General features: G+C 39.6%; 1 protein-coding gene across 1 annotated transcript in view; it reads left to right on the top strand.

The window, feature by feature from the left end:
* cgnl1 (cingulin-like 1) overlaps positions 1 to 25692 on the top strand; it is a 39020-nt gene extending 13328 nt beyond the window's left edge. The window contains exons 9-19 of the mRNA XM_017458778.3: positions 8414 to 8620; positions 10092 to 10196; positions 10332 to 10484; positions 11841 to 12011; positions 15987 to 16145; positions 16860 to 16949; positions 19955 to 20038; positions 20438 to 20562; positions 20649 to 20757; positions 20902 to 21065; positions 23617 to 25692. Coding sequence (XP_017314267.1) covers positions 8414 to 8620; positions 10092 to 10196; positions 10332 to 10484; positions 11841 to 12011; positions 15987 to 16145; positions 16860 to 16949; positions 19955 to 20038; positions 20438 to 20562; positions 20649 to 20757; positions 20902 to 21065; positions 23617 to 23776 — 1527 coding nt within the window. The 3' untranslated portion in view covers positions 23777 to 25692. The remainder of the gene's footprint in view (positions 1 to 8413; positions 8621 to 10091; positions 10197 to 10331; positions 10485 to 11840; positions 12012 to 15986; positions 16146 to 16859; positions 16950 to 19954; positions 20039 to 20437; positions 20563 to 20648; positions 20758 to 20901; positions 21066 to 23616) is intronic.
* The last annotated feature ends 1028 nt before the right edge of the window (positions 25693 to 26720 follow it).

The raw sequence follows: 26720 nt of genomic DNA, 5'->3' as shown, positions 1-26720 counted from the left end.
AAAGATATTTTCACAATCATCTTTCATTCATATTTAGTTCTGTATGATTTTTCTCTTTTGTTTACTGGCTGATGACGGCTTATTAGCATCGTCATCATTTTTCATGGGAACTATCACCATGTTTGCATGGACAGGAGATCCACTCTGATAAAGGGAACTTGATGGTTTAACCTTTTGCAAAGTGATAATGAGTCGTAGATGTTTAGAAGTCATAAGGAACCCGACGATGGACAAGACCAAAGGAAAGAACGTGAAAACAGCAACAGGTGACAACATCAACTGCAAAGACGAGCCAAATACTGAGAAGGGGACGAATGAGAGATCTGCGGGGAGCCGTTGGTCGTGTCTGTTTGCCTGTAAGCATCCTGTTTCTGCAGGGTGGGGTTCCTTCATGTTCTCAGCTCTCTGAGAACATGAAGGCTTTCCTCTCACTGTGGCCCCCGATGCTGAGCTCACTTCCTCTCCAGTTCAAAAGCACTTCCTGTCCATAGGATTCAGTTGTAATCAGATCACTTTTAGGAGGATAAACACACTCGCCATACAAAATCATATGCATTTATCGTAGTTTATGCAATATACAGAATGTTGGACTGCATTGCTCAGCTGTGGCTTTTTTGTTGATGCAGTGCTATAAACAGATTCACTAACCACCAGACTGATTGGATGAATTTTTATTTTGTTAGCGAGTGCTTCCTTTATGTGCCTTTGTTATTGTTGACAAGTCGGCCCCATGCCGAGAACAATGCTGGAAAGTGGAACACTTTGAACGCCATCTTTTTCTGCTTAATTGCAGTGGCAGGCCGTCACTAATATAATGAGGTGCTGATGGGGAAACTCACTGCCCTGGGCCTCTCTTTTTCTTTATTACTCTTTTTTTTTTCTTTGTACACTTTTGCTTGCTTGCTCTTGCTCTTCTTACTCAGTTGTAATGCCCTACTGTGAAGGGACATATATACACAAATGAAAAGTGGGGCAGTGCCAATTTACACAGGCTTGAAAAAGAGGAGGATAGGACGGCAGTACATAGGTTTAACTTGTTGAAATTGAAATGGGTGCTTTTGAAGAAAATTTATTATGCATTTGCGTTTTTTTGTGTGTGTGTGATCAGTAGACACAAAGGAAATTTGGAAGATAGGAAATAAGAAAAAAACCAGACACTGGAAACATGGACACGTTTGAAACTAAAGAATAAGGAAACTGAAAAAAACCCACATTAGAACAAGGAAATTAGGAAATGAGGGAGCAGTGAAAATAAGGACACAGGAAACTAGAGAACATTAGGAACTAGCCAACAAGTAAAGTACATTAGAAACCAAAAAAACAATAGGACATTGAAAAATAAGGAACATTGGAAAAGACTTGATAACAACAAAAAAAGAAGGAACACTGATAACGATATTGGATATTGGAAGTAGTGGAGAATTAGAGATTCATAGAGAACATGGTAATGAGGTGATATTGGAAACTTGGGAATATTGGAAACAATCGAATAAGGAAAGTGTGGAAATTGGGAAGCAAAGAACTAAAGTGACACTGAAATCAAGGGAAGTTTGAAAATAAGGAAACACTGATAACTAGGGAACTGGTTACTAAGCAAGTGGAAAATGAAACAATATGTTATGGTTTGGCTCCAGTACGTCACACTGGCTGTATCTAAGTAACACTGGCACAGGGGGCAGTGAGGCATGGCACTGTGTCCGCTTCAGCAGAAGGCTCCTTGTTCTCCATACCGAGACTGAGGCTTCACATTAGAGGCTCCACAGTCTCCTCCGTAGGCTGGATAGGAGCCCAGTCTCAGATATATCCTCTTTTCCCTGAGGGGAATATATGATGTGATTTGATTTGGTTCTGTGTTAGCCGCCTGTCTGTGTGTCGGTCTTATTTCCGGAAGTGTGACTGAGGTGACTTTGCTGTTTGGGGAACGGGGAGTCCCACAGGACGGCATGTGTTTCCTCAGCTAATGATAGCATGTTGTTTTGGGCTATTCCAGTCCTTTCTTTGGGAACAGCAGAAAAGGTGGAATGAGAATCGAATATCATGAGCATGGTGCGAGAGAAAGGTGGGAGTGAGATAAACAGAAGAAGGGAGAGAAAGAATGAGGGACATGAAAATCAGTTATCTTTTTGATTGGAGCTCAGCCAGAATCCACAAATCTGATCTTCCATCTGCGTTCTATCAAAAACCTGCCCTGTTTTGGAGCATGAGTGCTCATCTCGAGATTCTTTCAGTATAACCTTTGCATATGTATTCTCTATCAAGTATAGGAGCAGTCTTTGCTATTACTTGTTTGTTATGTCATTTGTTATTGGCTTTATTGGAGATGTGAGCTGGTTAATGCAAAATGGGCTGTTTTGGGGTTAAAGCAGGTCAAGGACAGGCTTATTTGTTGGCCTGGATTTTTCTCCTCGTTATTTTCCTCCATGAGTGTCTGGTATGACCATTGAATCCATGGTCCCCTACTACTAAATTGTGTGCAAAGGCTGAGGTTCTCCACAGTAACCCCTCACAGAGCTCTGTGCATCTAGTCTGAGACTTTGAAGGATTAAGATTAGAGGTTAAAAACTGAGGATTTCCCCTTAGATTCCCACCAAGATTGACTTTCCTGGCAGAACTAGGCGTATTTTGGATGGGCTTGGAGAAAAGCCAGACATTTTAATAGCAATTGCTAATTGAAGCAGCAGTGATGTCTGTGCTGCACTGGGCAGTCGTATCTTGGCTTGGCTTGGCTTGACTTGGCTTGGCTTAATATCACAGATGGAGTGTGGTGATATTTCTGCTTCTTGGACTGGAATGAATTACATTATATCAGTCAGTTCATTTCGAAACTGTTTTGAAAATCTGCGTTTTGAAAAGTGAAGAAGTTTGTCCGCTGTGCTTAGGCTATTAGAATGGTCTTAGAACTAAAGAGACTAAGTGTATTTTTTAGCAGAGCATCAAAATCAGCTACAAGCAAAGGTTTTGACCGAACATTTTCAGCCTGCTATGAGGTTGGTGCAGAATTGATGGAAGGAACCTTGCTACCTGTGCTGCCCCCAAGTACCATATGCTTTGGTTCTTTGTGTGTGGTGTAAAAGGCTCAAAATATCCAGATTTTGTTGCAGTCGTTCTTTTCATTTGACCCTTCACTTGTGGAAAACGTTGGCCTTTCGGGCCTCTTTTGAATCCCTTCACTCTAAATCCCAACATACCACTCCTCAATCGGAGGACTTTCTCCTCTCATGTCTCCATGCACATGAACCGATTCCAAGAGACTTATCCTGACTGGAAAGAAGCCAGTGGCTCTCAAGCAGCGCCCTTTAATTTCCACAGTTCTTCTTCACCGCCCTCTGCTCCTGCTTGCTCTCTTGCTCTTCTGCATCTGTAAGGCTCTTGTTCCAGGCGAGGCCTATTGTAATGCATACGGCCAGGATGAAGGAACAGACCAAGGCTTATTCTGAGAATTGGAGAGAAGCTCAGGCTTTGGTACTGCTGCCCCAGTCAAAGAGAGAGTACTTTGTGAGCGCCTGATAAAGTTTCCAAAGCCTTGGGCGGCCTGCTTTTTGAGTTTATACCTTTATCTTGCCGTGAAGTCATGCTCTGTTGTCGTCCATCTGTTGGAGAAAGAGAGGTAACTTTGAACAGTTCTATATGTGCATATGAATAGACAGCCCTGGGGTGATGCACAGGAACTGTGAATGGGACTGGAATACACAGCTTGAAGAGAGGACAGACCAGCAGGATATCCTGCCAAAATGCTCATCCTGAGGTTGAGTCATTGAATTGTCTTTGGCTCCTCACTACAGCTCTGTAGTGCCTTGACCTAACTAATGAATCGCATCAGATCCTGCATAGCAATGTCTTCGAGTGTGCGGAATGTGCAGAAAGATCCTGTGCTTTATCAGTTCACTTGAACATTGTCTATGTTTATATAAGGACACTGGACAAACATAGATGGCTGGACTGTTTTTCAGTGTTGAATGTGCACTTTGTGCAACATTATCTCCTGCTCGTAACATTATATTCTGCTGTGTAACTGATAATTAAGTCATGTGCTTGTGTGTTGAAATTAATCACAGCAGTTCAGAATATGAAGCTTCAGGCAACAGGATGGTGTTTGACATTGGCTTTTGTTTCCTGGACAAACACACAGCATCAGTGAGATGGATAGAGTGACTCTGACTCTAATCCTCAGAGGACTTCACTATATTACACACCTAGGATTAAAATACGTTTGTCCTCAGTTCACTATGGCTTTGGGAAATTTTTCCACTCCGATTGCAGCTCTTTACATTTCAGCTTTGATGATTTGAGAGTGGATTAAGCAGATTTTGCATTGTGAATGTGAAAGCACAGAAGAATTAAGCCCTGCGTGTTTTGGTTGTGGATTGCTGTAGACAGGTTTATTGTCCCTGCTATGTATTTAGGACTATTGTAAACTTTATTGTTAAGACTCTTGGCTCTGCATCCGATTTAGACAGGAATGTAGAGTGTTTTTTACTGACCGGAGAAAACCTTCAGAAAACCATTGTGATTTTGATTAAGCACACTTACTGAGTCTCACATGGCTTCCAGTGTTGTTGGTGCTCAGCTTTGTAAAGTTCTCACAATGCTGGTTAATATCCAACTATGAATAAAAGGGTGTGTAAACTGGAGAGTCCTTCAGCTGGACCACTTCTCACTCCCTCTCTGAATTGGGGGCGATAAAAAAACACTCAGAATCGGGATCTCCCTTATAGTTTGTCACTTTTTCACTTTCTGTTCTTTCTCTTTGTCTTTTTTTAAAAATTTTTTTGTAATTTTCTCACACACGTTTTCTCTTTCTGAATAACTTTCATTGTTCTCCACTCGGTTATTTCTCAGTCTTTATCTATCTTTGTCCTTCCTCTCTTTTATTAATCTCTCCCAGTCTTTTTCTGCTTCTCTCTCTCTCACTGTCTCTCTCTTACCTGCTTATCTCAGTCTTTTAGCCTTGTCATTTACTATTTCTTTAAGCTTTCTTCCTTGCTTTCTCTCTTTATTCAATTTTTTTTCTAGTCTAAGCAAGCTCTAATGTGCCCAGGTCAAGATTTGTGTAAAAGAATGAAGGGTAGGAAGCAAAGCTTGATCAAATGGAGCAAGAGTCCAGAGTCCCAGCTCTTCCCGCTGTATCCCCCACATCCCTCATCACTGCAACAATGGCTCCAACACCCTCTATGCATCCTGGGGTGGATTTTTTTTGTCCCATTGTCTCAGTCATGCTAAAGGGTCTCCACTGCAGGAAACAATGTCGCCTTCTATTTTTTCTACCTTTATGTAATAGTTAGACACAGCTTTATTTTAGTTGTTTAGAAGTTGTTTGAATCATTCTCTGTAGATTGTCCTTAGCTGTTTGAGATGATAAACTGTGTCCGGACACAGAGTGATCAGTGAAAAGGCGAGGCATGCCTTCACTGAGACTAGCACAAAATGTCCTTCATTCTGAATTCATTACAGGCCACCAAAAGGTCATAGGCAAACGTTTATTCAGAGGCAGTGTTTACTTTTTCCCCCAGTCTACCTGAGTAGAAAATTGGTGAGATAAGTGTCAGCATAAGATATCCTTATTGCTTGGTTTTGATAAGGGCTGGTCACGAAGGACGCAAGTATGCCCCCCCCCCTCCCCCCCTACTATCCCACTCGCGTAAAAACACAATGCAGGCTTTTTTTAGTCATAATACATTGTACATAAGATAATGAATCGGCATTACATAAGCTAAAATGTAATGTAAAATAAAAGAAATCGAAGGAAGAACATTATATTGGACTATAATTGTAGTTATATTATTATTACAATATGTTACAATTGTGGTTTAATGGAGCAACAGGTGTGTACAGGTGTATAATTGTTGGTTATCATGGTTATCATATCTTCACAGTATGTTTGTAAACATAAAATATGTCCATTTTATTATTTTTATATATTTAAATACATAATAAATATTATATTTAAAGTAATACCAAATAACTCAAGATTTCAGTGTCAGCCTCTGAGCTCTAGAGTGTACTAAATGTTCCCTCTAGAGCTCAGCACAGTTTAACGGGTTACAAATTAGCTGTTGATGTGTTTAAATGGGGGCATTTTAGGAATTTTCACTATGAATGACCCAGTATAGTGGAACTCATGAGCGTTTGGTTTGCAGTCGATGCAAGATATCTCAGTGTATTTCTATTAGCGCAGAGTCCTTTCTTAGGAATTTACCAACATATCTGAGAGAAATGTTGATATTCCTGTTGGTTTTGTCTTCTTTCTGTGTTTACTATGGTTGTACTTTTTTTGGCAGCTATGTGCTAGCAGCAGTCATCAGCTAGCGATCATGATTGGTGTCCGAGCAAAAGTGTTCTCAAGAGATTTAACATTTGTATGGCCTTCCCTGTCGAAAGCATGATTTCACACATTGTTTAGTCTTGATATCATGTAGGTGGTATGTCTGTATTATCCAGCTTTCTTGTTTCTACCTGTGTAGTTCAGAGGTGAGATTGGGATGTGTGGTCGTTAATGATCTATCTCTTTCTGTCTGCAGTGTGATTTTTACAACTCGCACACAAACACACTGAAACAAACAAACTGGACAAGGGGCTTCAGGACTTTGGACTATAAACAGAACAGACATAAATCTTGCTAATAAGTAGCTGTTACACTTGCTGTGAAATGGCAAACACAGACTTGCAAAATGCAAACATACATAGGATCGTTGGGTTTGTAATTTCAGTTTCCTTCCAACAGGGCAGACGTATTTCAGGTTTTGTAGGTGCAGATAGTTTTCCTGTTTTCCTGTTCCTGAGTCTTTTATACGGTTGTGTAAGTGGGTGTGTGTGACTATTCTCATTTCAGCCCAAGTCTACCAGATATGTATAATAGAACATTGATTAGCACTGTTGCCTCTTAATCTTTTCCCCAGAGGAATGTCTGCACACAATGCTTTGACAAACCCGCAATCCTGCCTGTATTGTAGAGCCACGTTTCTGTTTTTAATTTTAGATTATAGGTAAAGGGCTAAAGCAATGTAGATCTTAAATAAAAACTCAGACCAGACACTGTAAGCCTGCTTGTGTGGTTCTTTTTTCCATGTGCATATTCATTATTGTTTCGCCAACAATATCTTGATTTGATTTGAGGTTGTGATTATAAATTATCCAGGTCACAACATATACAACATCACAAAGTTGTCTGGTGAAAAGATTTGTTTTCTTGCTGTAGATTGCCAAACCTGTTGTTTAACATGACTGGATACGCAACTAACATTATACCAGTTCTTCTAGTTCTAAAACAAACAGTGCCATGTATAAGTTTCCTGCTGTTAGTGACAGGATACCAACAGATTCTCGCTTGACATATAAAGTGTCATTGTTGGCTCCTCATGATGTGCCCTAAAAAGAGGATGAGCATTGCTTAATCTCATCTTCAAGTCGATTTGCAATATTCTATTGTCATTCAAAGTCACTGGGAGACCAGAAAGATCATGTGTGGTTTGACGTAGGAAGGCGAACACAATACACTCACCATACAAGTGGTTAAACTAGTGAGAAGACTGTTGCTAGGCAACTGGAATGTATGGATCTCAAGCACTGAAACTAGCTACATGTCTAAAATTAACAATTTAGCAAGCTAGTATATAACTATTAAGTCTTGTCTTCACAAGGGTGATACATAAAAAATACCTGTGAAATTAAAAAAAACCTGTCTGGACTATTAACATTTCCATCAGATGTGCATACTCAATGTGCCTAAAATTACACTGTAATTGCACTAACAATTGATCTCTCACCAATTGTCAAGGATTGAGCAGCGTCAACATTTAATCACAGCCCCTGGACTCTGAGCTATCAGAACATTTAGATACAATTTCAAATTAGTAAACACCCCAAGCGAAATCTTTTAATAAACACACATGAATATAGCATTTAGTTTCAGAAAGCATTACTCATACAGCAGACCCGAAAAGACAGGTTCCTCCATTCTTAAAAGTTGGCATGGATAGATTAGAGTTAACCCAAATTCAAACCCTAAATTCTGCCTTGAATCCACCAGTGGAACTTGGCCCAATTTGTTTACAGACAAACACTTAACAAGCAATAAGTGCTCAAGCTTAAGGAGCCAAGAACAGTCTTTAACAAAGCATATGCAGGGCCATTGAGAAACTGTAGTGGTCATGCTCAAGTGACTCTAAATGGACTGGACAGATTATCTGGATTGAACCGCTCACTTAAATCTCCTCGATCTGTTCCTGGCAGCAGTGCTTTTGTGTAGGCCAGCGTCACTTCAAGCAGGGGCTCAGGTGGTCACTGAAAGCCTGGGAGATTTGTTTTTTGTGTGTTGGGATAAAATCAGTGCTTAAACCTCCTGAGTTCAGCCTGGTAAATATATTGTAGGGTTATTAATGAACCTCTTTCTCTCCATCTCTCTCTCTCTGTACAGAGTAATGTAGCGGTGTCTAAAGAGAAGTCAGAGGTGGAGGCAGCAAAGGGGGCGGCAGTGGGTCAGGCAGGTCGGCTCTCTCAGGAGGTCGAGCGGCTGAGGAGGAGAGTGCAAGAGCTGGAGAACGAGGTGGCCAAACTCAACCGCATCATCGACGAGGCCAAGCTGCAGGAGAGCAAGCTAGAGGAGAAAGCCAGACGTCTGGAGGTGAGAGTCACGCACTAAACCACAGATATTATGGGAAATTGGACTGGCCATGGAGAAAGAATGACTATGTGTTAGTGTACACGTTTCCAGCACAGGAACTTTTTTGGGAACTGAAAGTACCCAGTCTTCCAGCAGAGGAATTTCGGACAAGATTAATGATCCAGAGTAGGTACTTTCCTGTAGACTGTGAACTACTGGGGTGTAGCTTCTGTATTGAACATTGCTAACAGGTCAAACATGGTATTTTAAAGTCCTGCATTTAGCTACCTAGCAATTACTAAAGAGACAACACAGCGTAACAGGCAAAGCATAATTTCTAGTTACCACTGTTCTTACTTCTGTGGCCAGTCAAAATATGTCTCAGCAGTGTCTTTTGTACAAACGTCAAACAAGTCTTGCAACATGAAATTGCACTTAATGTGTGCTCATCGGATGTTCTAAGTGGCCATGTATTATTATTTTCCTTGTTTCTTGTTTTCTCGTGATCTTTGCATAACAAAATAGTTGTTTTCTCATGATCACGACTTAATATTTCTGTGTACTCGAAATAACATGTTTGTTTTTATTGTTCTGGAGGCAGCAAAAGCTTAGCAGCATGGTTGAGCAGATTCATTTTTACTTTGATCAGGGACAAGCTGAAGTAGCTTTATGTCTGTCATGATTAATAACTTCCTCGTTAGTGTCTGACACTTGAGAAGTGGACACCCCTCTCTCTTAATGCGGAGATAAAGTCCATCTCTATAGTGGACAGTTATTAAATTTATGATGGCGATGGCAAAGATGTCAACGTGCATGAAACACCAGTCCCATTCACAAGGCGCAACATTTTCTCGTGATAAAATGACGTCGTGAGAAGTTTTTTGTCATGAAAACAAGAAAGAAATTTTTAAATAATAATGCATGGCTGCTTAGGGCTTAAAAACCTACATGCGCACAATGAATCGAAACAGTAAAGTGTACGACTATTGTTATACGGTGCAACATGTGAAGGCGAACACATGATACACTTGTCATTCAAGACGTTATAGTGAAAACACAATGACTGAGACTAAATGTTTAGCTAGCTAGCATATAACTATTAAGTCCTTTATAAGGACAATGTACTGTCTATAAGACAAAACCTTCTCCAATATCAACATTTCCCTCAGATGTTGCACTTGGCATCAGTCACTAATTGAACATGGTTTCTGCCATATTGAGAAATTGTACATGCTCATAAACTTCAGAAAATGTTAACGAAATTAAAATCTGATAAACATTGCAAGTAGACCATTCATATATAATCTTCTTCAGTCTCGGTTGTCTCCATGTTTGCTGTGTCGCTGTGCTGAAATGTCGTATCCATCACCAAGTTTCTATCACGCTTGTTGTTTTACATTAGCCACAATTCCTCCAGCGCAATGAAAACGCAAACCAGGTCCACAACATCTCTGACTTTTGAAACAAGTCATTTGTTTATGTGCCACTGCAGAAAGAGAAGAGGCAAGTCGAGGAGTCTTTCAACGAGGTCAAGGAAGAAGAACAAGAAATGAGCCGTGTAAATCGAGCTCTGACCGTACGCTTGGAAGACGTGCAGGTGGGTCACGTTTCTTACAACATTATCCGCTGTCGATATACCTCACACTAAAGTGCCTGGTCAGAGGATGCACAGCCTGCACTTTACGTTTTGTTTGTAGAAATATCCTAACATTTTAGTGTCTGTTCTCCACAGAGAAACTTGACCAAACTGACCCAGGAGCACAGAGACCTGGAGGAACGTCTGAAGGAGGAAAGGATTCAGAAGGAGCAGTTTAAAAACACGAAGAACGAGATTGAGGAGGAGCGGAGACTGCTAGACAGGACTGTGGAAAAGCTGCAGAGGGAGGTGAGACACAAGGAACACGTACTTTACTGTGGAGTTTGTCAGTACAATTCTCAGAATCAGTTTTTTTTTTTATCATTATAAACAGTACGGAATTTATTCTTAAACATTTTTCATCATCATCATCATAAGAGTTGATATGACCTGCATCTTCATATGTGGTCTGTGGTCATATGATAACATCCAGTGATTTCATATAACACAATTTAGAATTCTGTCAGCACAATACAATATGCACAATAGGATTCAGCATTATGCAAACATTTCAGGAAAAAAAGTTTTCGCTTTAAAGGGTTGTAGGCCACACCTCCTTCACAGGGAGCATGATTTCTCGTAATAAAAAGATGTTTGTTTTAAGTGTCAGACTTTAGTGATACAGAAATGCTCGGATTAATATTGTCATGATCGCTTCCGTTACCCGTTATACATAATTGTACATACGTTATACATAAAACATTATAGATTTTTAACTATAGACTATAAAATACCAACTAGGGCTTGCTCGACATTTATTAGTTAACCAGTAATACAAAATTTATCTACTAGTCGTCTTTTCCGTAGTTAAAGATAAAACTGATTGAGGACATTGAGGCAGTTTATTATAAACAACAGTAAAGAACACTTCATACTGCACTTCAGTTAACCATGCACAGGCAACAAATTTCCAGCTTCCATGCTGCTTTACGCTACACTGTTAACAATCAAAATAAATACCACCGTGTAATTAATGCACAAAATAATATTATAATATTGTATATCATATTTTACATATATCATAGTATATCACACTAGCCATTCTTAAAATGCTGTGGTGGCTCAGCTGAAATCAGTCGATTCTGGAACTAAGATTGTACAGTACATGTCCATCAGCAGAACCTTCTTATAGCCCAGTGAGTGACCTTCCTTGGATAGAGGATGCTACATCTACAGTATTGGCTGGGAGTTTTTCCAGGCATGACGCTACAGTATCAAATGTGGCCCGAGGGAATTGGATCATGCAAGGATTTTTATGAAATTATTATCTAGCTGTAAAGAACAACAAAAATGACTGCTGGATTGGAAGGGATTGGTCAGAACATCTCTGCACTGAACAGCAAAAGTGATGTGGAAATGATTAAAAAAATATTAAAAATTCCCAACCCAGTTGACTGTAGAATTGGCTTCATCTAGTCTGAAATATTTTCAGATTAATGTAGTAGATTTAGCTGCGTTCTTTACCGTCTGCCTCTCTGTTTTTTCTCTTCTCTAGTCAACCTCCCTACAAAGGTCACTAGTGAATATAACAGTCGAATATCTATGCAACCCTGAGCACCAGCTATATTGTACTAACTGTGTGTGTGTGTGTGTGTGTGTGTGTAGATGTGTGAGATCGTGGAGGCATCTCAGAGCTCCACGCAGGAGTTGCAGGAGCAGATCGACACCTACAAAGAGAAGAACAGGAGGGAGCTGGCTGAGCTCCAGAGGCAGCTGCGAGACGGCGGTCTGGAGCTGGAGAAATCTCGCATCACTGCCAAGTCTCTGCAGGAGGAGGTTGGTTGGGCGGGACGCGCAACTACTCATCATTAACAACTCCCCAGTTCACCTGTAAACAAATGTCATATGAAGGGTCCTGGAAACCTGCATGTTTTGCTGTGCAGTTTGACGGTTTCTCAGAAATACCAGCCACAGACACCAGAGATATTTATATGATCGAGAGCAGTGTTTGCACATACAGTAGATTACTGAAACCTTACTGCAATAGATAGACTGGAGTACAAGCTATTCGGTCAGCGTGGATTCCATGGTTGTGTGTGTGTGTGCGTGTCTGCGCACCTGTATATATGTGTGTGCACACACGGGTGAGTGAGTGAGTCCATCCATCCGTCTTCCATCCGTATTCCATATGGCTTATCCTACACAGTGTCACGGAGAGTCCTGAGCCTCTCCCAGGGACTCGGGGCAAAAGGCAGGGGACACTGTAAGTTCTGACAAACGCAAGGATATCTTGCATTTAGAAGAAAACTAATAAATGGGAAATATAAATAAAATATGAAGCATCTATGTGGATAGCAGATGTGTGTGTGTGTGCGTTTGTGTGTGCATTTGTGTGTGCGTGTGTGTGTGTGCGTGTGTGTGTGTGTGTGTGTGTGTGAACCCTTTTCCCCTTCAGAAGCCTTGAATTGGCTTGCAAGGTCATATCTATTGAAATGTGAGGTGACTTGGAATAACACACACACACACACACACACACACACACACACACACACACACACACACAATGTAATACCATCCTTGACAGTTTGTCAGAATTTGTATAGTTTGTTGTTTATGTTAAAATGGCTCAAGCTTATTTCTATACTGTGTATCTAGAGACATTTTTTTACTGTCGTTTCAAAAAGTTCGTCCTATTATCAAGACTACTGTATATAACAGCGTACAACACACCACCAGGAAGAGCAGAAGAGTTCTTTAGAAGTAACATTTCAATATAAATACTCAAGTATCATGTGACAACACATAGTCTTGATATCGTGACCACACATATTTTGCATAAGTTAAATATTTTCATTTTCTTCCCTTACCTTCTACTTTGGGTGTTGTATTCTTTTGGTTTCTGTGCCCAGAGTTCTGGCGATTACGATTAATATATGTGTGTATCAATATATGTGTGGATATAGTACGATCAATGTATGCGTGGTTACTGTGAACAATTTTGAAATGTTTTCTTGGACTTAGATTTAGAGTTCAATCTACAAACACCGTTAACGGAAGAATTAATGAATATGTTTAACAACAATACATTTAGCAAAAACCTTTAGTGACTCCCTCTAGGTTTCCAGCATAATTGAGTTTGGAGTAAACAGGTTTTTGCTTTCTTTTCTCGGTTATAGGGAAATGTGTCCAAATTCCTGTCCATGATCATCCTTTATACACTACAGATATAGTAGATTAGTTTGAGGGGTGGGGGGGGTAGGAATACTGCTGAAGTATTCCTTTAAAAGCTCAGGCTCTTCAACAAAGCAAAGATCTAACCCATTTCACACTCAAAAAACCCAGTGACCCTTGACCTCAGCTGATGGGATGCAGTTAGCCCATCAGCACTCTGGCATGTGTGGAATGTTATTGTTTGATATGGTAATAGTGAGTTCTTCAAACGAGCATGCTGTGAGGAACAAGGTGCCCAAAACTGAAGTGGAGAGATAGCTACTTCGCATAATCAGTTCTATGTGTGTGTGTGTTTGTGTGTGTGTGTGTTAGAGAGTGAGGTGTGTGTGTGTGTGTGTGTGTGTGTATGTATACTCTAAAGCTAGTTTGCATGAGACTGTTGAAAAGGAAGAAAAAAACAAACAGAAGAGATGTAACATGCAGGCCCTTCCCCTGTACACAGCTGTGTGTGTAGGAAGAGGAGGATGTGTTTTGCTGAGATGGGAGAGTCCGAGTGTTGACCTGCTGACTCCTCATCCCCTGAGACCCTATAATACACACACACACACACACACACACACACACAGACTTTGCTCTGATGCACATACTTCTAAGTTGTTCATGCAGCTGCATCCTCAGCTCTGATACGACTTTGCTTCTACTCCCTAAACACACAACCTTTATCATGCACACATACTTACACCAGACACACTCCCACTACACATAATACGTTTAGACTACTGGTATTATCTGCTGTCTTTCTGTTACACACGCCCCTTGTTTGCTTTGGGGTTTTTATTTTTGGTTTTTCATCTCTTTTTGAAGCCTTTGAGAATTTTTTTTCCCTCCTATTGAAAGATCAAGTGTGTGTGTTCTTGATGAAGGAATCTGTGAAGGATCTTATTTGGCAGGAATGTGTGTTGTGCAAGAATGTTAAGTTGAAACATGTGGTACAGTATGTGCTCCAGACTACGATATTATTGAAAATGTAACTCATTTGTTATATAAAGTTTCCATCTTATCCCAAATGTAGTTATCCAAGATATAAGATATGTTTATAATCTGAAATTTGCTACGTTTTTTGTTTACAGCCAAGAGACTAATGTTGTCAACATGTAAGGAAAGCTTATAGCCACCAGTTTAGCAACATGCAAACTGCATGAAATTGCCCAAATCTCACACATGCATAGTTGTATACACATACAGTCCTCTCCAAAAGTATCGGACCAGGAAGACATTTGAGTTTGAGATCAAAAGATGAATATGAGACGATAGATCAGAATTTCAGCTTTCATTTCCTGATATTTACATCTAGATGTGTTAAACGACTTTGATTGAACCCACCCATTTTTCAAGTGATTAAAAATATTGGAACATGTGACTGACAGGTGTTTCTTGTTGCCCAGGCGTGCGCTGTTAAATTGATTGTTTAAACAATTAATAGTTCTGAATGTCTACTCTTGTTTTGAGCCCTTCCGCTTCCGCTGTGAAGACTGCATTTGTTGTTAAAAGGGATAAGCCAATATGAAGACCAGAGAGCTGTCTATGCAAGGAAAAACAAGCTATTTTGAAGCTGAGAAAAGAGAAAAAAATCAATCAGAGGCATTGAACACACAGTGGGCATGGCCAATACAACAATTTGGAATGTCTTGGAAAAAAAAACGAAGCCCCTGGTGTACTAACAACTAGACATGGAACGGGTCGGCCAAGGAAAACAGCAGCTGATGACAGCAACATTGTGAGAGCAGTGAAGAAAAACCCCAAAATAACAGTCAGTGACATCATCAACAACTTCCACAGGGAAGGGGTGAAGGTAGCACAATCCACTGTTCAAAGAAGACTTTGAGAGCAGAAATATAGAAGCCATACAACAAGATGCAAACCACCCATCAGCAGTAAGAATCAGAAAGCCAGACTGGACTTCACAAAGAAATACAGAGATGAGCCACGAAAGTTCTGGAACAAAGATTAACCTTTACCAAAGTAATGGAAGGGCCAAAGGGGAGAACAAAAGCATCTGCTCGTGATCTAAAACATCCGTCAAGTGTCATTGGCAGTTCTTCCAAGCAAGTGATATGCAACCAAATATAAAGTGTTATTTATGTTGACTAACTGTTCCAATACTTTTGCACACCTAAAGAGTGGGTGGTCTAACACCAAAGTTGCCATGTTCTAATCTGTTTAACATGTCTAGATGTAAATATCAGCAAATGAAAGCTGAAATTCTGATCTATCATCTCGTATTCATCGTTTGATCTCAAACTCGATTGTCTTGTGTGTGTGTGTGTGTGTGTGTGTGTGTGTGTGTGTGTGTGTGTGTGTGTAGCAAAAACAAAAGAATTGGCCTTGCTGTTACAGGACTTTTGGAGGAGATTGTAGGTTTATACAGGGATACACACACACACACACACACACACACACACACACACACACATATATATATATATATATATATATATATATATATATATATATATATATATATATATATATAAGAACAATATTAGCAGCCATATTATTTGGGCTGCAAGTATTGGTAGGGATAATTGCCTGATTGTCTAAGCACTTGTATTTTGTATGTGTGTGTGTGTGTGTGTGTAGGTGGGACAGTTGGAAGAAGACCTGCAGCTTTGTAAGAGAGAGAGAGATGAGGCAGAAGAGCGAGCGACAGCTTTGCAACAGAAGGTCTTTGAGCTGGAAGTGGATGCAGACACCAAAGTGCAGAGTAACGACAAAGCCAGACAAATCAAACTGTTAGAGGTACACACAAAAAAAAACTCACGTACACACAAATCAGCCCAGTTCAGATGTTAAACTTTATAATCAATAGAAACTTCTTTAACATGACCTATGTATTTATAATAATATCTCTGTTGTCTGTTAGTTGTCCATTCTGTGGCTCTTAATAAGTCTTTAATTATAAATTTGTAGAGTTCCCTTGCACAGAAACAGCTAATAGTAACTACTAGTTAAAGCATCAATGTTAAGTAGCACATTTGACTAATTGTGCAGTCCATTGTACCTGGATCACCCCCGATACGGAAAAGTGCATTGGAGCGGTCCTTCAACTCTGAATCCTCCATGATTTCTGAGTAGAAGTCCTAGAATGTGTTTAGATCAGAACTCGTTGAGGAAGAGGTTTCTGCTGGGGTTTGTTTTTGTATTGAGTCATAAGAGTTCATTTTTACAGATTTGACAAATCTATACAAATCAAGAATACTATTCTGAAGTCCCCGTTATGCTTCCCTACACTCTAGATGTTAGCTATTTGAATGAGAGGGCATTTCCAATTAGCATTTTTGTACATATTCACTGATGGCATTTGTTATTCTTAGGGTAAATATACAGAGATGCTGTTAGGCTCATTAGTGTCTGGGGCATTAGAAACATTCATTGATTTAATGATTTAAATGACTACATTTAACAGTACTGTAAGATGATGGTGATAATGATGAGTGTACTACGTTCCTGCAGGAGCAGATATCTCGTCTGGAGGTGGAACTGGATGAGGAAAGACAGAATGGGGACCTGCTGATGGACAGAATTGATCGAACTAGAGAACAGGTGAGCATTTCTGACAACACGTTTTTTTTAGAATGTATCAGATGTTTAACACTACTGAAGGAACTGAAAATGGGAATTAGAGTCAGTTATACTCTCACAAATTTAACATGTAAACACATTAAAACACCACACAGGCTGCTCTGTGAATGGGTCTGTCCAGCCTTGTTTTCTGCCAGCGCTGTGTGTGAGAGGGATTTGGATGATGGGATGTTGTATTGTAAGAGGATCTTGCGTAATCGGCTGCTCAGGCAGGCTGTCCCATCATGTAACATTGCCTGTCCAATTTTCTTGCATCAGTTAGGAGCTCTTTCTAATGCAGTGCCTCAGCCAAAATACCCGAGTTGCCAGGCTTCTCAGGCTTCACTCTACCTCCATTTATGAGACAGAGGATTCGGGAATCCCAGAGCAGAGGTTTTATTGTTTGAATGTTTGCACGCCACCTACTCTCCTTCTTTTGAATCTGAAATTCAGATAAAGTTCAACTGCTGAGGATTTTTTGGAACAGTGTCATGTAAATTCATTCGAAGTTTAGTACTTGGTAGCTTGGTACTTTTAGGAGCATAGAAAATGTGTGTGTGTGTGTGTGTGTGTGTGTGTGTGTGTGCAAGGAAAGTTCTGTTTATTTTCAGCTTCATACATCACATGGGAAGGGCATGTTTACACCCTAAACTTTTGCCCTGTTTCAGCCTCATATGGTTTTTCTTGCTTATTGTTTTTGGAGAAACACCTTTTCCCATGACATAATCAGGTCCATAGACACTTACACACCTGTAGAGAGGCATTTATTGTGGCTAAGATGTGCCAAATCTGGATCCGAGTTGAGCTAATGATGAATAGATGAGGGAATGCAGTAGCATAGATGGTCTGGAATTAGAGAATGGAGCCCAAAAAAATGACACAATGGTGCTCCGAGAGGCCAGGGTGAGTTTCCGTGGAAACGGTGGAGCGCTGTAAAGGTTTAGAGGGAAGTAGATTAAGGGAATGAGGGGCATTAAAGAGGCAGTGGGGGTGGGTTGGGGGGGGCATCAGGATGAGCACACCTGAGACCCATGGCACCAGGTGCAAAATGGGAATGTCTAAATGAGAGTAATCTCCTGCTCTTCTCTCTCTCTCTCCCTCCCTCTGATGAGTTTCCACATGTGTGTGTGTGTGTGTGTATTAGTGTGCTGTGCTCTGCTGAGTCGGCGCCCCGCAGCGCAGGGCAATACACGCACCCCATCGCTCACCGCTGAGCCTTGCTGTCACACACTAATTGGCATAAAATATCATCCTCCATTACTGCCTCATGCCAGCAGATAGTCGTCCTCTCGTTGTTTCCCTATCAATCTCCCTCTCATAATGTTTTATTCCCTCTGTCTGCATCACTCACTGCACTCCTGTACTGTTCAGCTGGACAGGCACGGCTGTTTCCTCTTTATCATATAGCACAGCTGTAGGGTTCATTTTATATTTGTACAGGATATTTATTTATATATAATTACTGATTTCGTTTCTCATCTATAAAAATGAACTTGCCGTAAAATTGATTATTTGGTAAAATGTACACAATTGGAAGTCTGCCTCACCTAAAATGTTTTTCATTAAAGCATACCCAAATGTTCATATACTTAACAACGTTGTTTAGCTACTGTATGTCATGCCCAAATTGACAAATTTCAAGTTCAAAATGAGCTATATTATCATTCACATAACTCCATAATGGGCATGATGATGCCAAAAAGATGATTCTGTTCATCAGAGATGTCTGCTCCTTTAATGTGGTGAAGTTTTAATTGTGATTATAAACTACATTAAGTCATACTGTGTCCTGAATCCATCAGAACATCTGTGTGACATTACTGATAAACTGGGTGAGCAGATGTGATACAGATATGTACAGATTTTGGGTGAGGTAAACTTGATCAGAAAATAGTGTGAATCTGACGTCAAACCATCTAAGCCATTCTTCCACTTTTAGACGTTCTTTTAAATACTACATATGCTTAAGTAATCATTGTGATTTATAGTTTAATAAGCAGTAGCATTGTGGGATCTGTGACTCAGCTCTACAGAGTCCAAGGGTTAGTCTTTAGTGATTACTCTTCATGCTTTGAGAGGTCCATCCAGGTGAGGAATGATGGAGGCGTAAGAGCACTGCAGACAGTGTTATCCCGGCGATCGGCGTTTCAGACACTTTGGCTGTTTCACGGAAGTTCACGTAGGGGAAGTGTGTTTCAGAATGTAGCCTGGCAAGAATTTCTAAGAGCAGTTCAGTTGAAACCTGACCTTTTCTCTTCAACTGAAAAATGAAAATTGCTGAGAATGTTCCAGTCATTATCCAGTACTGTGCAGTAGTCTTAGGCACATGCAAAGAAATGCTGTAGAGCAAAGATGCCTTCAAATATAATTAAATAAAATGTTTCTACATTAAAAAAAAGTACTATAAAGAGCAGTAACAAGTAATAAAAGAAACAAAGCCGCTATTTACGACGCTTTGCTTTAAAAAAAATTATTAGTAGTCTCCAGTGCAGTTTGTGTAGTTTTATAAGGAAATGAGCTGTAAGTTTTATTCAGCATCTTGCAGAAGCAGCCACGGTTCTTCTGCAAGATTTTGACTGTCTCACATGCTTCTTATTTTTGCAGCGAATCCTAGCAGCCTTCATTATATTTTTTGTCTGAAAAGTGTCTCTTACATAATTACATAATACGCTGCTTTCTTTACTGACATGCAGCATTTCATTTTGTGCTGGAAAACTTTGTTTGGAAATCTAAAATGCTTTTTGTACTGACTCGATCATGTAGAAGGCATAAAATAAAAAAATCTATAGCAAAGTTTGTAATAAAACAGATAGGGTGCCTAAAACTTTTGCACAGCACTGTACAATACATACGCCCTGGCGTCAGCTCTAAAGTGTCAACGTGCAACTGCCTGAGATGTTTCCTGTGTATCATTTGTTTACAGTGCAATATGTTTGCGGTGTTTGATTGTGGTGTGTGTCTGATGGTGGTGTGATGGTGTGTGACAGATGGAGCATTTGAGGAGTGAGCTGCTGCAAGAGAGAGCCAGCAAACAAGACTTGGAGTGTGATAAGCTTGCCTTGGACAGACAGGTAAACATGAAAAGCCTCTTTCATGCTATAGAGCACAGCGATTCCCAGGGGGGTTACAGAAAGCCCCATTCATTTTACATTCGCGTTATATGAGAGTTAATTTCCGAGCACTCTTACATAGGTAAACTTAATATTCGACAGGATTCTCCAGAGATCAGTACCTGGACTAAACTTGAGTTGAAAAAAATTTCACACTTAACCAAACATATCAAATCTCTGTACAAATGGAAATGGAAGTCATATTTTATTTATCATCTTATTATGATTATTCTAGTTTTTTTTTTTTGCTATATACTTATAGATTTTTCTTTTATCTCTGATTTAATTTACAACGCTTAGCATGGATATAAACATGATGTTAGCTTTTGCTGAGTACTGACCTTACACTGTTGTTGTTAGAATAAGGACCTGAAGAGCAGAATATCTCATCTGGAGAGCTCACAGAAGTCTACTAAAGAGGGGCTAGTGGCCCAGCTAGAGAGCCGTATCCAGGAACTGGAGGAGAGACTGGAAGCAGAAGAAAGGTTGGAAGATACAGTATCATAGCTATAACAATAGAAAAAAATCAGGATGCAGTATAATTACCTGTGTAATGTTTTCATTTGGACAGGGACCGTGCAAACCTGCAGCTGGTGAACCGTAGGTTGGAGCGTAAAGTGAAGGAGATGGTGATGCAGATGGATGACGAGCAGCATTCGCTACAGGATCAGAAGGATCAGGTGAAGACAACAAACCTACCCTCGCATCACACCAGTCTCTCGGAGTCTTTTGTTATTGTAGGATTGAGTGGGTGTGCGTGCATGAGAAGGGTTAATTCAGTCGTGGTGTACAGGGGTTGATCTTATGTGGCACTGTGTGTGCAGCTGAACCTGCGTCTGAAGGCTCTGAAGAGGCAGATGGATGAGGCAGAGGAGGAGATCGACCGACTGGAGCACAGCAAGAAGAAACTACAGAGGGACCTGGAGGAGCAGCAGGAGGCCAACGAGCAGCTCCAGAATCAGCTCAAAGCATTACGCAATGAGATGAGGTAACCAGAAATGCATCGAAAAGAGGTGGCTTTTAAATAAGCTCTACTTTTAGAAGTGGATTTAAGGACGATATTTTTTTTTTATCTTACTTGACTAAATTTGCAAAGACAGAGATGTACTTTAACCACATTACACAAATTTCAATCAATGTAATGTAATAATCTCCTGATGAATATGTAGAAGCAGTATAACCCATCCAGCTGATAGGTTAACTGAAGCAGGCCTGCTGTTGCTCCTGGAAAAATGAATTTACTTTAAATACATTTTCTACTGTCACTGATCCTGGATCAATTTAAAACACCAATGAGATGAAGCCATTTGTACAGTGCTGTGGAAAAGTATTTCTTCTGTTTATGTGTATATCTCATATACATACATACGTATACAAGATAAAACAAAGGCAACTTGAGTAAACACAAAATACAGGTTTTCAATGATAGTTATTTATTGAAGCAGAAGAGTTGGCCTAATTACTGCAAACCCTGTTCAATCAAATCAACACTTAAATAGAACTTTTTCAACAGCATGAAGTTGGTTAAAAGGTCTTACTGAGTAACACACAAAGTTGAAAGAAATTCCAGGAATGATGAGGAAGAAGGTGATTGAAATACGTCAGTCTGGGAAAGGGTTACAAAGCTATTTCAAAGGCTCTGGAACTCAAAAGAACCACAGTGAGAGCCATTATTTCCAAATGGAAAAACACAGCACAGTAGTGAACCTTCCCAGAAATGGCTGACCTTCATCAAAGGACATCAAAGGACCTACAGGCCTCTCTTCCATCAGTAAAGGTCACTGTTCATGGCTCCACTATCAGAAAGAGACTGAGCAATATACCAGCATTACCAGCCGATACCAACAAAAAAAAAACAGTGGGTCAGATATTAGAGGGGAAAAAGAATGGAACAAATGGAAAAAAATTTTTTTTTTGTAACTGTAAATGTTTACATGTAAAGAAACTTTGTTGTTTGTTTGTTTTTTGTTAGGATTGATTTGTATTCTATTTGTACTTTTTACTTTACAATATTCATTATACAGTGCTGTGAAAACGTATTTGCCCCATCCTGATTTCTTCTGTTTTTGTGTACATCTCATACTAAACTGTTTCAGAGATTAAAACAAAATCTAAGATAAAACAAAGGCAACCTGAGTAAACACAAAATACAGGTTTTAATTGATAATGTTATTTATTGAAGCAAAAAAAGTTATCTAATACCAACTGGGCCTGTGTGAAAATGTATTTGCCCCCATAGTTACTAATTCCCCAAATCTATGAATCTAGCTTGACCAGACACAACCAGGTCTGATTACTGCAAACCCTGTTCAATCAAACCAACACTTAAATAGAACTTTCTCAACAACATGAAGTTGGTTAAAAGGTCTTACTGAGTAACACACTATGCCAAAATTGAAAGAAATTCCAGAAATTATGAGGAAGAAGGTGATTGAAATACGTCAGTCTGGGAACGGTTACAAAGCTATTTCAAAGGCTCTGGACTCCAAAGAACCACAGTGAGAGCCGTTATCTCCAAATGGAAAAACTCGGCACAGTTGTGAACCTTCCCAGAAGTGGCTGACCTTCATCAAAGGACATCAAAGGACCTACAGGCCTCTCTTCCATCAGTAAAGGTCACTGTTCATGACTCCACTATCAGAAAGACACTGAGCAAAAATGGCATCATGGAAGAGTGGTGAGGTGAAAACCACTGCTAACCCAGAAGAACATTAAGACTTATCTGAATTTTGCCAAAACGCACCTTGATGATCCTCAAACCTTTTAGGAGAATGTTCTGTGGATAGATGAGTTGAAAGTGGAACTATTTGGAAGACGGGTCCTGTTACATCTGGCGTAAACCAAACCCAGAATTCCACAAAAAGAACATCATACCTCCAGTGAAGCATGGTGGTGGAAGTGTGATGGTGTGGGGATGCTTTGCTGCTTCAGGACCTGGGCAATTTGCAATAATTGAGGGAAACATGAATGCTCTCTACCAGAAAATCCTAAAGGAGAATGTCTGGTCTTCAGTCTGTAAGTTGAAACTCAAGCATAACTGGATTGTGCAGCAAGACAATGATCCAAAGCACAGGAGTAAATCCTAGTCCTAGAAGTAAGTGAAAGAATGATCTACAGTTATCGGAAGTGTTCGGTTGCAGTTATTGCTGCTAAAGCTGGCACAAGCAGATTTTACGTTTAAGGGGACAATTAGTTTTTCACATTGGTGATAGGTCTTGGATAACTTTTTTTGCTTCAATTAAAAAATAACTAAATAAAAACTGTATTCTGTGTTTACTCAGGTTGCCTTTGTTTTATGTTGTATTTCGCTTTAAGATCTAAAACTATTTCATATGAGATCTACACAAAATTAGAAGAAATCAGGATGGGGCAAATACTTTTTCACAGAACTGTACTTCATGACAAATGCTGCTTCAGCACACAGCACTGCTTGGTGAGAAAGTAAACCGTAACAGTGTTAAAGATGGCTACCCGTGATAAAAAAAAAGTTAGCAGAACATGAAAGCTGACCTTAGCAGTGCCTCTGTTTCCTCCCAAAGACGAAAGAGCAGCTCGGCTCCCCTCATTAACAACATGGATGAGGATGAAGATGATGATGATGATGACATCAGCACTGACGGAGAGACCTACTTCAGCTCGTCGTCAGGGTATAAACGCTCCAGCAGCCAGGACGCTATCATCAACACATTCTCTCTCTGAGTGAGGACTGAGAAGGTTTATTCTACAGCTCCTGTGTTTTTAATGTAATGTAATGTAATGTAATGTAATGTAAGTGCATTTATACCATATCAAACTGCATCCTTTTGAAGCTGTGCCTATTAAATCAACAACGTTAAGGTCAAATGTTGGATGATGATGATGATGATGATGATGAGAAGGATGATTTAAAGTGTGAAATTCTGTAATTTATTAATCAGTGGGAATATGAAGCAATGAAATATTGAAGGAAATTGAAATACCACTGAACTTTTAAATCTACATGGGTTTATATTACTCTTTTTATACATATATCAAGTGTATCCAACAGACAGTTCCTTGTTCTTATACAACTATATTTTGTTGTTGTTGTTTTTTTATAAAACAGTTTTAATGTTACTTCTCTCTCTGAATGGAAATGTCTTATGCTGCTCTGCCTCTTTTGTCCTTTTTTTTGCTTTGTTCCTTATTAATTTCCCCTTTAACCTCTGATCTCCAGTGCACACTCATGAAAAGTGTAAAATAATAAAAGCCCATGATGTGAACTGAGGTTTCAACACATCGTGTTATGAAGTGGGAACCAGGTTTGTTCCTGAGGCTGAAAAAAAAAAAACAGTGTTATGACTGTAATATAAACATCTCGACTCATATCTCACACGTTGGTTTTCATATTCGACTCCTTTTGTATTTATCTGTATCTATGGGAGCTTAAAATCCACATTTGTGTTAAAGCAGAGGATATGTTTAGTGATTTATTTGTTTGAATCATTTATCAAGTCAGTTCAAACAGCTGATACGATAGTCCCCTTCTCAGTCAAGCTAGTTGTGCGCGCGCGCGTGTGTGTGTGTGGTTGGGGGGGGGGGGGGGGGGTATGTGTGATAAATATGAAACTATGGAGTGGTTGTACATTATGAAGCACAGTACCCACCTCTTATTCATAAGCAAGAACAGAGAGAAAGAGAAACAAACAGAAAGCCTCAGATTGATAGCTCGGGTGTGCAGCTGGGAACAATGCTGTTATGTTTGGAACAGTGAAGGAATGTCAGAGACTCAGAGTAGTTTTCATCTTCATGAGTAATCACTGTGATTTATTAATTTAGCCTAGAGCTCCACTAGTTCATTCAGCTTCTTAGGTCTTTGTGGGGTGAGTAGGTGTTGGAATAGAGAAAACACAACCCTCAGTATTGCTGTGGCCCTGTAGGACTGGAGTCTGACACTCCCGGTTTAAACAATGATGGACTGGAATGAACTTGAACAAACTTTATCCCTGAGCAGTATAAATTCTTCTGTTTGATCTGGCTTGACTGTGGTCCACTATACATATCTACTGCTAAAGCACTAACGTGATTTATTATGGGAGTCATCCTCTGTCAGTTTTATTACATATTTCTGTGTTGACAATCGGCTTTTTTTTTTTTTTTTTTTTTTGCAATACACTGATTATTTGCACTGTACATTGTATCAAGCCGTTTATTTTTTACTTCTGAGGCCTAAAGGAACATTCTGTGTAAAATCCCTAATTTGTGACTCCTCTGTGTGAAGGAATTTGCCCAGCGCTCTATACATTTCACTCTGTAGTTGAGTTGAGTAACTCACACCTTGCTTTTTTTACTCTGTAAAGCATTGCTTTGCATAAAGCCAGTTAGGTATGGGGCCAGTATTTCATTCTTGCTCATCTATTAGAGTGTGATAAATGCTGGCCACATTCCTCCACGTTAAGAATTCAAGGAATCACATCTTATGTAATAGATTTTGTTTGAATTGTACCATCTATGATGATCGTTTAATGGAACAAAATACTGTTAGTCTTAATGGGGAGGAAAACGGAATGAATCCTGCCACTACCTCTATGTATGCATTTATAATTTGTAGACTAAAAACAGGAAAAAGGAAATAAATCTACAAATAGTTAATCACAGTTCTGTGTCTGGTTATATTTGATGTTTTATTAAGCCACACACTGGCAAATTATTGCTTCTTTTACATTATAAGTGTACATAATACCCATATACTATACAGTGGTGCTTGAGAGTTTATGAACCCTTTAGATCTATATTTCTGCATAAATTACTTAAAACATCATCAGATTTTACAAAAGTACACAATGAGAAGCGGGTTAAACAAATGAGACAAAAATATTATACTTGGCTATTTATTTATTGAGGAAAATGATCCAATATTACATATATGTGAGTGGCAAAGGTATGTGAATTGGATCATTTCCCTCAATAAATAAATTACCACATATAACATTTTTGTCCTATTTGTTTAATTGGGTTCTCGTCTACTTGTGTGAAAATCTGGTAATGTTTTAGGTCACATTGAGGCAGATATATAGAAATTGCTAAAGGGTTCACAACCTTTCAAGCACCAGTGTACCTACCCTGCAGGTGAACTTTGGTGTTTCAGGCCCATCAGTGAGAAGGGATCAGTGTAGCATCACCAGTGACCAGATATGTGGATCGTACACAGCAGTTACACTGACCTGGCAGTAACGTGGAATTGTGTGTGGTGCTGGTTCATGTGCATCAAGTGCAGCAATGTTAGTGAAGCTTGACTTTTTCCACACACAGTGTGTATCAATCATCCTACAGTCCTTCAGTGTTTCAAATACCGAAACAACTGCTGTACCTGATGCACTCATATCACAGCTTTGTGCTCAGAATGAACCACAACCCAAACATTATTTAGTCAGTGGTGGATGGGGAAGAGGCTGAGAAATGGCCAATCAGTGAAGATACGATGTAAGTGTATCTTCAATCTAAGATTATCTGAGAAAATGATTTTTAACTGTAATAATATTTACACCAATGTGAGCAATTTTATTGCAATCCACTTCCCACCAGTTCTGTCTTTCTCCCTCTGTCCCATTTTATGCAGCTGTGTAAACAGTGCTTCATCTTTAAAGTCTGTGTTTTTTTCCCCGCGTCCTAATATTCTTTATAT

The sequence above is a fragment of the Ictalurus punctatus genome, chromosome 27 (genome assembly GCF_001660625.3).
Source record: "Ictalurus punctatus breed USDA103 chromosome 27, Coco_2.0, whole genome shotgun sequence".
NCBI lineage: Eukaryota > Metazoa > Chordata > Actinopteri > Siluriformes > Ictaluridae > Ictalurus > Ictalurus punctatus.
Note: the sequence above shows the minus strand (reverse complement) of the source record. Positions and strands in the feature narration are given on the sequence as shown.